A 13,198-nucleotide genomic window follows, 5' to 3' on the forward strand; every position below is an offset into this window, starting at 1 on the left:
ATTAAATGACTTTTTAAATTACAAATGTGGAAGACAATAAAGAGGCTTGTGGTGAAAAACAGCTGATGCAGTGTTTTATTGTGTGATGAGAGTCGTTGAGGACTCAGAGAAACATGCCTCATATATTCCATCATTCATACTGTACTGCATAATCATCAGCAACGATTCAACACTGGCAGCATCACAGAGATCCTTCGAGACTTTCATGCCTTTTCTAAATAGAGGACAGCTTTTCACAACTTTTAATTTTTCTTGCCCTTTTATAAGTAATAAATGTCTCATTCCATTCAATGTTGGGTCATTTTTAAGGACATTTCAATATAACATCCTCAAACACGTGACTACTTCTTTATTTTATTATAAAAAGTGCAAACGTCACACTGTTGGCTGTCATCTCTGACCGCTGTTTAATGAAGTCTGACACTGGATTGCTCTGCTCCTGGGGCAGCTTGGAAAAATACTCAAACAAAGCGGTCAGTAATACAGTGAAAACAAATCAGGAAATTACATACAATAGCACAAACACAATAGAAAAAAACTCATGTAAGTCTATCTAACAACACATTATACAGCCAACTACAGAAATTGTAATTAAATGTAAAAATGAGATATTGCATAGTTTCACTGTATAAATTAAATATAAAACCTGTCCTTTTGTTTGTTGAGACTATTGGAGATTTGATTTCTCTCCCCAATACTCATTCAGTTTTTGAGGATAATTTGGCACGAGAAGAGGCAAAGGTGTTCTGATTATTTGTATACTTTTATTATTTTTTTTATGGTTGTTAAAAACAGCGTTTTTTCATGTATGTCATACTCAATGAAGAATCTGCTTAATACAAACACACACAAAATAATTCCAGTAACATCTTACAGTTGCATCATTGTTAAGTGCTTCTGGGGCAGAATGCATGAAGGGTTAGTTGCAAAGAATTACTTTAAAAAAAAAAAAAAAAAAAAGAGTAAAAGAGTTAAAAGTGTTGCTTTTGATTACCACCTTATCATTTTTAGTGTTTTTATGCAAAACAAAGAGTTTTTTTGTTGTTGTTTTTTTAAATCGATTTATTAAAGTTGCTACAAGTTTTGAGCTATTTAAAAATGATATACTTAAAGCAGCTAAAGACAAGGAATGCCTTAAAATGTGTTCTTCATTTGTTCTTTTCTGTACAGCGCCATCTAGCGCTGACCTCCGAGTCACGTGACGCCACAAGCGCGAGTCATCGCGAGACAGCGGCGGTCAGTCACGTGCTTCTTGTCACCACACGCGAACTGTGATATAAACATACATGGGGAGTTTAATCAGGTATGTGATTATGTTCCAGCATTAACTGCGTTTACAGCAATCGCCTGTTTCTGCCTCTTCGGTCGTGTTTAGCTAAGCGCTAGTGTAGAGTTTAGCTAACCTCAGCAGAGGAGCGTCGGGAGCGCTTTCATCGCTTTATTTGCCGTCTGAGAAAGTCATTATCGGGAAGTAAACAAAAACTAAACCTTACAGAGACAGTAACTATCTGCCTTCGAAATTTATTTGGACACTCGAGACACAAAAATACACGATTGTCTTCGCGTTGCACTAAGGATCCAACGAAGTAACGTAGCATGTAAGTTAGCATGAGCGTTAGCAAACATTTCACATTAGAAAACAATATGAGGGCAAAAGTATTCTGCACTTTGTGGACATCAGACATTACTGGAACATGATGAAGATGATGATACACCAAAGGAAACTGATCATATACATCATATTGACCTGTCACACCAAAAGCTGAATAGTCAAAATATCTCTCTAAGTTAACTTAGTTCTAGGAAAATGCATCGTTTATTTTCTAGTCTCTTGTTTTATATGGTACTAAAATGAAACTATCCTGTATCAGACCGTCTACAGCTCAAATGGATAATTCAGTTCAGGAGTGACTGAGCTCTAAACTGCATGTGCATTGCAATTATTATAAAGAAACTTTACTTTATTGTTAAGTGGACCTATTTAGAAACACATCATTGAATTGAGACACTTCACACACTTTGTGGGCACGAAAGCCGAGAGTGAAAAGAGTGCTGATGTGTTGTGGTCTCGTTGCAGTTGTTGATGATCGGCGGAGTACAGTGATTTACCGTGGTAAAGTGAAGTTGAGCAGGGAAATGTCCAGCACAGCCATGAAGAAGAAGGTGAGTTTAACCTCACTGTAATAGAGCACTGACTGCTGATGTGCTTCTCTTTGTGTTACACACACACACACACACACTCACACACACACACACACACACACACTATAGAGCCATGATCAGTGGCCTCAGACTGCACGGTCCAGATCACGTGCTGCTGTCAGAAGTCACACAATGCTGTGACGTACATCAGAAACAGAACAGACATCTGTTTATTGTTGGAAACACTGATATAAACTGAATCCTCACCTGGCACAGCGTGATCTGTAAAAGCATTTTTCTCTAAACTGTAAATCAGTCCAAAACAGATGTTGAAGATACACTGCTAATTTTTCTCAGAAGTGTACTGAAGCCCCTGCGCTGTTGAAAACGACCTCTTGTCTCCTTAAGTGTATCGCAGCATTACTTTTTTTGTGCTAACCTTGGAGTCTTGCCTTAAAGCAGCTCTCTGCGGTCTGTACTGATGAGGGAGGAGTGCTGAGATGAAGATGGTGCAGAAATAACCCTCTGCTCTGTTCGCAGGTGCTGCTGATGGGGAAAAGTGGATCGGGAAAGACCAGTATGAGGTCGATCATATTTGCCAATTACATCGCCAGAGACACCCGCCGCCTTGGAGCCACAAGTATGACATTTTCAAGATATAGCGCACCTAAAAACACAAATCCTGCCATCTTTTATTCAGTTTCGTTTCACTGCAATCCTGCATGACACCTCAAGATACGCAACACCAGGTTTTCCAGTCAAACCAGACTCTTTTAATCATTTTTTTTATAATCAGATCATCATTTGCTCAATGAAAATTAATCCTATTTTTAGGACAGTTTTCTGCAACTGCAATTTTGTTGTTTTGTATTGTTTTAATGGCTTAAATCACCATTTGGGGTACTTCATTTTTCAACATATGCTTTACGCTTTCATAAGGTATAAATCATTTTCCTCCTGTTACAATTGGCTCATTTGTTTGTATCATTTTCAGTAGAGGAGCAGGTGTTAATATGTCAACATAAATCATCTTTCATGACACACATTAAAGACAATTAATCTTAGTGAGGGGTTAATATCAGCTGTGTTTCTTCTGCTTCAGTTGATGTGGAGCACTCTCACGTGCGGTTTCTGGGCAATCTGGTGCTGAACCTGTGGGACTGCGGCGGGTAAGCGTCTCCTGTGGGATTGTGTTTTGTTGGATGGTTTTTGGGAAGACATTTTTCTTTTTCATCTTTAAATGTGTATCGCACAGACAGGACACGTTCATGGAGAACTACTTCACGAGTCAGAGAGACAACATCTTCCGCAATGTGGAGGTGCTGATCTACGTGTTTGATGTGGAGAGCCGAGAGCTGGAGAAGGATATGCATTACTACCAGTCGTGTCTGGAAGCCATCCTGCAGAACTCACCTGACGCCAAGATCTTCTGCCTGGTGCACAAGATGGACCTGGTGCAGGAGGACCAGAGAGACCTGGTGAGACACGGCCACGAATTTACATATGTCCAAATCAATTTAATATAATATAATATGTCCAAATCGATTTAATCATGAAAATCCATAAAACAAGAAAACATACACTACTAGTTCTTAAAGAAGTCTCCTCTGCTCACCGAGTCTGCATTTATTTGATCCAAAGCACAGCAAAAACAGTACAATTGTGAAATATTTTTACTATTGAAAAAACTGCTTTCTATTTGAATATATTTCAAAATATAATTTATTCCTGTGATTTCAAAGCTGAATTTCTAGCATCATTACTCTAGTCACATGATCCTTCAGAAATCACTCTAATATTCTGATTTGCTGCTCAAGAAACATTTATTACTATCATTATGTTGAAAACAGCTGAGTAGAATTTTTTCAGGTTTTTTTGATGAATAGAAAGTTCAGAAGAACAGCAACAGTGTATGTATGTGTATATATATATATATATATATATATATGTATGTTACAAAAGCTTTTTATTTCAGATAAATTTCTCATTATTGAAATGAGTTCATAAAATTGTCGACTCTCTTCAAACTGGTAAAATACAGTGAAACTGGCATTAACAATTAAGACGGTTAATCAATATTAATTATTGGTTTGTGATTTAGATATTTAAAGAGCGTGAGGAGGATCTGAAAAGACTGTCTCGCCCGCTGGCCTGCACCTGCTTCAGAACGTCTATTTGGGACGAGACGCTGTATAAAGTAAGAGCGTGTTGATTTCTCTGCAGCGCTCAGCTTTAACAGACAGAAGAGTGACTTGTGTCGTCTGTGTTTGTGCCTGCAGGCCTGGTCCAGCATCGTCTATCAGCTCATTCCTAACGTACAGCAGCTGGAGTGCAACCTGCGCAACTTTGCTCAGATAATTGAGGCAGACGAAGTCTTACTTTTTGAAAGAGCTACTTTCCTGGTTTGTATCAAACTGAAACACAATGCTTACACACATTTGGTCATGACCTCATGTTGTGATTATTTTGCCATTTTTTGTTTGTTCAGTTTTATATTGTCAAAAATAAATCCACTAGCTTTAAATGTAATTGTCTGCAATTTATGACGAAAAAACTAAATTGCATTCTATGTGTGCACCATGCACACAAAAATGTCTCTTTACTGTTGGAAAAATTATTTCTATGGAAAAAAAACATGTTTTAAAAAATGTTCCAAATCTTGTCATTTAAGTTTTTTTGACCGTTTTCAAAAGAAAAGATATTTCAATTAAGTATAGCACTGCAAAAAATGCTTTTCGTACTTAGATTTTTTGTCTTGTTTTCAGACAATTATCTGCCAATGGGGTTAGAAAAATAATCTTGTTTACTGTTTGAGATAGGATTATTTTGCTTACCCCATTGGCAGATTATTTTGAATGATCACTTAAGTTTGACATGTTTTTTCTGAAAACAAGACAATAATTTTTACTTGTCTAGAAAATCCTTCTTGATTTAAGAATCTTTAGATATCTTGGCTGGAAACAAGACAAAAAATCTAAGCCTCCTCCTGAAGAGGTTTGAGCGATTGCTGAAATGATTTGACATGCCTCTTGTGTCTTGTCAGGTGATCTCTCATTATCAGTGTAAGGAGCAGCGTGATGCTCATCGCTTTGAGAAGATCAGTAACATCATCAAGCAGTTCAAGCTAAGCTGCAGGTCAGGCCGACTCCATTCATGCGGTGTTCAGCGCTGAATCATGGGTAATTTTGACCTTTCTCTCTCTCTCTCTGTCCCACAGTAAACTGGCCGCCTCTTTCCAGAGCATGGAGGTGCGCAACTCTAACTTCGCTGCCTTCATCGACGTGTTCACGTCCAACACCTACGTCATGGTGATCATGTCAGACCCGTCCATACGTAAGCATCAGGCTCAGGAGCCGCAGTGGGTTTACCGATGCCACATAACACTGGTCTTAAGAGCTGGGGAAAGACATCTTCCCTTAGTTATCAGGGAATATCATGAAGAAATGCACTGCTTTTTTTATTGATGGTTTACCATTTTTATTTCTTGAAAAAACCTGTATTATTGCCAAATATTATCTAAATTGGATTATTTTAGGTTACTTTATTTTAGAGTGTGTAATGCTAGTCACGTGTTCATTTTAGTTCACCCAAAAATGAAAATTGGGTCCCACTTTATATTAGGTGGCCTTAACTGCTATGTACTTACATCAAAAAATAAGTACAATGTATTTATTGTGTTCATATTGTATTGCAAAACACTTCTGCTGCTATTGAGGTTAGGGACAGGTTTGGTGGTGTGGGTTGGTTTAAAAGTGGGTTAAGGTGTAAGGGATGGGTCAACAGTGTAATTATAAATGTAATTACAGAAATTAATCATCTGATGTAATTACATGCAGGTAATTTTTAAAATATAAGTACAATGTAAAAACATGCATGTACACAAAAAGTGCATTGAAGCAAATTATTAATTTAAATGTAAGTACATAGTAGTTAAGGCCACTTAATATAAAGTGTGACCAAAACAATTGTCATCAATTACTCATTCTCACGCTGTTCCAAAGTTGTTTTTCTTCTGTTGAACACAAAAGATGATATTTTGAGGAATGTTGCTGGTAGCCATTGACTTCCATAGTATGGAAAAAATTACTTTGAAAGTCAGAAGAAAGAAACTCAAACATGAGGATGAGTAAATGATGACAAAATTAAAGTTTTGAGTGAACAGTCCCTTTAAGTAAAGGTAGTAAAGGTAATTGATTAATACATAAGATGATATTTAAATTGTTGGTATAATGTTTCACTTGTAAGGAACATGACTGATTTATAGTCTTTGAAGTCTGTCCAGAGACACAATAGCACACAGCAGAAAAAGAGGCTTAAATCCTGATTGGAAGTCTTTTCTTTGGGGGATGATAATTTTCTTCCAGTATTTTTAACATAAACAGAAGATTGGAGCTAATTAACCAGTTCATAAGGATCAAATTGTGTTTTAATAAGTGAGAACACTGTGAGAATGTCCTGAAATTACAGGTCTTTCACTAGCTTTTTTTAGGCATCGGGTCTAGCATACATGATGTTGGGATTGATGCTGTAATAGGTTTTGTTGTTCCTGGCCTATAGCAGTACAGGACTGATATGAGATCAGACACAGTGGTCAATGTTTGTGTATAAACATTGGAAATATTCTTCAATCATTACTACTGTGCTGGGAATATCCAGCCGTGATCTCTTGCCTCTTTGGCTAAAGCATTCAAATGTGTCATTTTTAGAGCCTGTGTGTAACTACAACCCGAATTACGGAAATGTTGGGACGCTTTTTAAATTTGAAGAAAATGAAAACTAAAAGACTTTCAAATCACATGAACCAATATTTTATTCACAATATAACATGGAGAACATAAAAAATGTTTAAACGGAGAAATTTTACACTTTTATCCACTAAATGAGCTCATTTCAAATTTGATGCCTGCTACAGGTCTCAAAAAATTTGGCTTGTGACAAACAAAATATTCAGCTGGGAGAACATCTAGCAACTGATTAAGTTAATTGACATCAGGTCTGTAACATGATTAGCTATAAAAGGGATGTTATCAGCGTGTTAACAGCGTTCAGTTCAAAAGCAAGCATCTCTGATGGTATGGGGGTGCATAAGTGCATACGGTATGGGCAGCTTGCATGTTTTGGAAGGCGCTATGAATGCTGAAAGGTATATAAAGCTTTTAGAGCAACATATGCTCCCCTCCAGATGACGTGTATTTCAGCAGGACAATGCAAAACCACATACTGCAGCTATTACAACAGCATGGCTTTGTAGTAGAAGAGTCCGGGTGCTGTATTGGTCTGCCTGCAGTCCAGATCTTTCACCTATAGACAACATTTGGCGCATAATTAAACGAAAAATACGTCAAAGACGACCACAAACTCTTCAGCAGCTGGAAACCTATATCAGGCAAGAATGGGACCAAATTCCAACACCAAAACTCCAGAAACTCATAACCTCGATGCCCAGACATCTTCAAACTGTTTTGAAAAGAAGAGGAGATGCTACACCACGGTAAACATGCCCCTGTCCCAACTATTTTGAGACCTGTAGCAGGCATCAAATTTGAAATGAGCTCATTTTGTGCATAAAATTGTAAAATTTCTCCGTTTAAACATTTATGTTATCTAAAATAATGGCTCATGTGATTTGAAATTCTTTTAGTTTTCATTTTATTCAAATTTAAAAAACGTCCCAACTTTTCTGGAACTCGGGTTGTAGAAACTATACTTTTAAAACACTTCAAAACACCTGCAAATTCTGTTTCCTCCATCTGCACTCCAATAACACTGAAGGAAAGCACATGTGACTGAAGGTAAAGCCTTTTACTCTCTTCCAGCGTCTGCTGCCACCCTCATCAACATCAGGAACGCCAGGAGACACTTTGAGAAGCTGGAGCGTGTGGACGGGCCCAAGCACAGTCTGCACATGCGCATACGCTAGACCCGCCGCATACAGCGTGAGTCTACACCAGACCTCACTTATCAGCGATTTACCTTAGCTGTTGATCTCTAAATCAGTTTCACATTCACTTAGAAGAAAACATTTTAAAACTTTGCGTTCTTGCTGTTCCAGTGCCTATAAAATAGTGCAGTCAAACGATTAATCGCATCCAAAATAAGTTTTTGTTTACATAATATATGTGTGTGTACTGTGTATATTTATTATGTATATATAAATACACACACATGCATGTATATATTTAAGGAAAATGTTTTGTTTATATAAAAATATTAATATATAAATGTATATACATGTAATTACTTTCAAAATATATACTGTGTGTGTATTTATATATGCATAATAAATATACACAGAACACATATTATGCAAACAAAAACTTTTATTTTGGATAGGATTAATCGCGATTAATCGTTTGACAGCACTAGTCTATATTTATATTATAAAGAAATATATTTCATATATAAACATAACATATTTTTCTGAAATATATAAATGTGTGTTTGTGTATTTATTTATACATAATAAATTACACATTACACACATTATGTAAACAAACTTTTATTTTGGATGGGATTAATTGTTTGACAGCACTAGTATAAAACAAGTTAGAGTAAAAGCTAGTTAATACTTCACTCTCATCATACAGTGACTTACTAGAGAATGCTGTGCTTTTCAGCAGTGATGAGAATGTTTGGAAATGACATTTATAAATCCAAGACTTTGTGTTTATAGCAACATACAGTGCATCCAGAAAGTACTCACAGCGCTTCAATTTTTCCACATTTTGTTATGTTACAGCCTTATTTCAAAATGGATTAAATTCATTATTTTCCTCAAAATTCTACAAACAGTATCCCACAATGACAACATGAAAAGTTTGTTTGAAATCTTTGCAGATTTATTAAAAATAAAAAACGAAAATAGAAGTTTGTTTGAAAAATGTGGAAAAAGTAAAGTGCTGTGAATACTTTCCGGATGCACTGTATCAAGGTGTTTCTCTAGATTAGCAGGGTTAAAGATGAATATGATTCTGTTTGCTGCTGTTTTACGGAGCTCTTGATGGTTTTTCTTGTTCACAGGGTGCTGGATGATCCAGATGATTTCCTCCTGTCTTGCTGACTTCACTTGCATCCAGTGTTTCTGCTGAGAAACTAAGTCACCTTATGTTAACACGTTTGTTTTTCTCGCTGATGTTGCAAAGGAACAGCAGTTCTTAATCATAAACCACGGGGTTGAATGTCGTAATGACCCCTTAATATCTGATTTTTGTGCCATACGGTGACTGCTGAGTTACTGAGAGTTAGGAACGCTAGATCAGAAAGGCAGCATTCTTTCTCTGTGTGTCTTTTATATTAAGCATTATCAGCTTGCTGTACTGTGTTTGCAGATGAGAGCAGAAATCTGTGACTAAAACTGGTCTTTCTAAATTAACAACTTGATCTACAAATTATTGTATTATAATTATTCTCAATAAATACAGATTATTCTGTAATGACTGTCTTTCTGTGCAACAAAAACACTGAAAAAAAAAAAAAACACATTTTCACTCGTGTTTTTCCCTCAGCATTTAAACAGGCTCGTATAACCCCACTACTTAAGAAACCCACTCTTAACCCAACTCTTTTAGAGAACAACAGACCAGTTTCCCTTCTTCCTTGCATTGTTAAAACACTTGAACGAGCTGTGTTCAACCAAGTCTCTGCCTTTCTCTCACAGAACAACCTCCTCGACAGCAACCAGTCTGGTTTCAGAAGTGGACATTCAATCGAGACTGCTTTGCTCTCAGTTGTTGAAGCCCTAAGACTGGCAAGAGCGGATTCCAAATCTTCAATACTTATCTTGCTGCATCTGTCCGCTGCTTTTGACACGGTTAACCACCAGATTCTTCTGTCAACCCTGTTGGTAAAGGGCATCTCAGGAACCGCACTCCAGTGGTTTGAGTCTTACCTCTCAGATAGGTCCTTCAAGGTATCTTGGAGAGGTGAGGTGTCCAAGTCGCAACATCTAACTACTGGGGTGCCTCAGGGCTCAGTTCTCGGACCACTTCTCTTCTCTGTCTACATGGCATCACTAGGTTCTGTCATTCAGAAACATGGCTTTTCATATCACTGCTATGCTGATGACACTCAACTTTACCTCTCATTCCATCCGATAATAGCTGCTCGCATCTCAGCTTGTCTAACAGACATTTCTTGCTGGATGAAGGATCATCACCTCCTTGTTCAAGCTCTTGTTCTGTCCAGGCTGGACTATTGCAATGCTCTCTTGGCAGGTCTTCCAACCAGTTCTATCAAACCTTTACAATTAATCCAGAATGCGGCAGTAAGATTAATTTTTAATGAGCCAAAAAGAACGCACGTCACACCTCTGTTCTTCAGTTTGCACTGGCTACCAATAGCTGCTTCCATAAAATTCAAGGCATTAATGTTTGCCTACAAAACCACCACTAGCTCTGCTTCCCTTTACCTAAATTCAGTACTTCAGACTTATGTGCCTCTAGAAACTTGCGTTCTGCAAGTGAATGTCGCTTTATTGTGCATCCCAAAGAGGGACAAAATCACTTTCACGGACTTTTAAATTAAATGTTCCCTCCTGGTGGAATGACCTGCCCAACTCAATCCGAACAGCTGAGTCCTTAGCCATCTTCAAAAATCGGCTAAAAACACATCTCTTCCATCTTTATTTGACCCTCTAACTCTAGCACTCTCTATTCTAATTCTATTCTTTAATAAAAAAATAAAATAAAAAAAAGGCCCTTTTAGACTTGCACTCTTATTCATTTACTGCTTGTAATACCTTACAATAATGCAAAAACAGTAATTGTTGTACAGTGTAACAACAACAAAAAAATGCTATATTGATGTGCGCATGCCCAGTAGCCGCAGCTGTATTCTAGCCTTAACCCTGTGTGGAAGCAAGCTGGAGCTACACTCCGCAGGACAGTGTTAAAGCCACATATCTTACCATGTTCTGTTTCAAATCTGAGGATGAAAGCTCTAAAACTGAAATTAAATATTTTTAAGACTATGCCATGTGAACTTATGAGACTCAAAATGCTAATTTATGATTATTCACATTTTCTAAGCATCCATTCCATAATCCTTCATTTCTTTGACCAAACTTCTCACTTCACCTTCTTTGCCTTCATCAGAAAGTCCAAAAATAGATAAAAATCGTTTGCTATTAAGTCTATTATAGGAATACTGTATGTGGGAAGAGTTAGAAAACCAGCAGAACAGTCTAGATGTCTAATGCAGATTTTGTTTGTTTTTGTCAAAAGTCAAAAATTGCGGTATTGGATTAGTATGTTTTGACTGGCTTAGAGAGTAACATTAATCCCCTTAATGATTCCTGAGTTTTAAACATTTTATTTTATTAAACATTGGTACTTTAACAGGTTACATGGGTATTCAGTTGTCCCCAACTTATCATTGAGCACATCTCCAGTGGTGGGACGAAAACTGTGAAACTGGGTCCATATGGCTCATTCACACAGGTCTTACAAGTAGAATTAATCAAAAAAAAAAAAAAAAGAGAGCTTAAAAGCCAATGATTTGCACACTCTCTGCATGAGGAATGACTTTAGTGATCATGTCCAAAGTTTCCCTATTCATGCTCCTGTCGCTCTGAGGGCTACATGTACTTCAGGACATGCTCAAGTGTAATGCTAAAGACCTGCACTTACTAGTTCCTTAAAGTGACAGAGTTGTTTGGCAATGACATAGTCCTGAGCCGACCTAAGAGCAGTGCTATAAAGATGTGATTTAAAGGTCGACACACATTTGAGCCGTCACTGATAGCAGTCATAAACACTGCCGGGTGTTACTGGCGCAAGTAATGTCAAAAACGTCCCTTTCCTCATGTTTGGACTGCAATATAAAACAACTGCTATCACACATTTCTTTTCAGTATGTGAGGCCTTTAGAAAAGATTTTGAACATTTTATATATATCTCTCAACTAACCCCTTTAACTGAAATGGGGGATAAATCATGATTGAAATGCATGGACATACTGAGAAATTAAAATAATTCAAAATTGTATTAAGGTATGTGCAATATAATGAATTTGTTTAATGACAAAGTTGATATTGCAAGCAAAAAGTTGCATCAATTCAACAAAGTCCTGAAAAGAAAATATTACTTCCCAATCGTACTCGAGCAGAACAGCCGGTCAGTTCTGTGTGATTGTATGGCTCTTGAAAGGGCTGTTAGATAAAGCTGTGATTGCTAGTACAACTTTACATTGTGAGAACAAAGAAGCATTTACAGGCGAATAAATATAATGTGGCCTCAAGTCTGTTTGTTTTGTCTTTTTAACAAATATGTGCTTGCAAAGATGAAGAAAATGCCCTTTAAACTTACGTTAGATGTGACACATCTAACTATAATAAAACTATAAAAAAAAAAAAATCAAACCAAAAGTCACAATCAATTTCAAACCACTGTTTTAACAAATCATTTACAAGTCAAAGCAAAATGAATAAGACGCTTTACTAAATGTAAAGAGGCATTCTGATTAACTTTAAAGTCAGAAAATCATTGCAAATTTGTAGTTCAAACATAAACACAGTTAAAAAATGTGTATTCTATCAATGTAACATTCTTCAGGGGCAATCATACTACACACTATACTGCAAAAAATATATATATCAGATCCTCAAAATATCAGTTATATCAACAAGTATGGGCAACAGGATATGATGTCATACTCTTGGGCTTCTGTAACTAACTTGTCTAATGGTTGAGGGTTTCTGTTTTCAATAAATAACTTTAAATAACACATAATAATACATTAAAAAGGTTAAAACATACCATCTACTCCACTTTCCACACAGCAAGCCATGCCGGTTTTTATTTTTGTATTGAGACGAAAAGTCAATTTGTGATAGACCCTATTGGTCAAATATTTTTTTTGCACAAATATTAACTTCAGTACAGAAGCAAATGACGAACTGTTTACCCTCTCCAGTGTTTGCTTGGTGTGAAACCCAATTATTCCTCTGATCTTATCTGCTTTTTAGGACCAGATGGACACTTGTGCCATTTCAAAAGTGTGATATTTGACGGTTCTCCAGCATATTTCCCTCCACACTCTTAAAAATAAAGGTGCTTAA

The 13,198-nt window shown here is 36.8% G+C and overlaps 1 protein-coding gene across 2 annotated transcripts; it reads left to right on the forward strand.

Annotated features, from left to right (window-relative positions):
- Window positions 1-1,170: 1,170 nt before the first annotated feature.
- On the forward strand, window positions 1,171-9,575 carry rraga (Ras-related GTP binding A). 2 transcript variants are annotated; one of them, XM_058797538.1, is made up of 11 exons: window positions 1,171-1,303; window positions 2,078-2,163; window positions 2,683-2,782; window positions 3,245-3,311; window positions 3,398-3,620; window positions 4,244-4,339; window positions 4,422-4,544; window positions 5,186-5,277; window positions 5,360-5,475; window positions 7,959-8,078; window positions 9,163-9,575. In XM_058797538.1, the coding sequence occupies exons 2-10, from the start codon at window positions 2,137-2,139 to the stop codon at window positions 8,060-8,062; spliced, it is 948 nt and encodes a 315-aa protein (XP_058653521.1). In that variant the 5' UTR covers window positions 1,171-1,303; window positions 2,078-2,136; the 3' UTR covers window positions 8,063-8,078; window positions 9,163-9,575. The 2 variants fall into 2 exon arrangements, with proteins under 2 accessions (XP_058653521.1, XP_058653522.1); XM_058797539.1 differs by lacking the exon at window positions 1,171-1,303 and adding an exon at window positions 1,310-1,598.
- The last annotated feature ends 3,623 nt before the right edge of the window (window positions 9,576-13,198 follow it).

Source organism: Onychostoma macrolepis, chromosome 14 (assembly GCF_012432095.1).
Source record: "Onychostoma macrolepis isolate SWU-2019 chromosome 14, ASM1243209v1, whole genome shotgun sequence".
Lineage (NCBI taxonomy): Eukaryota > Metazoa > Chordata > Actinopteri > Cypriniformes > Cyprinidae > Onychostoma > Onychostoma macrolepis.

What these genes read in the sequence shown, in the direction of transcription:
- rraga (XM_058797538.1), top strand. Translation starts at nt 2,137, where the DNA reads ATGTCCAGCACAGCCATGAAGAAGAAG. An exon ending in CCGCCGCCTTGGAGCCACAA is followed by an intron (nt 2,783 to 3,244) that starts GTATGACATTTT and finishes CTTCTGCTTCAG; the next exon opens with TTGATGTGGAGCACTCTCAC. An exon ending in AACCTGTGGGACTGCGGCGG is followed by an intron (nt 3,312 to 3,397) that starts GTAAGCGTCTCC and finishes TGTATCGCACAG; the next exon opens with ACAGGACACGTTCATGGAGA.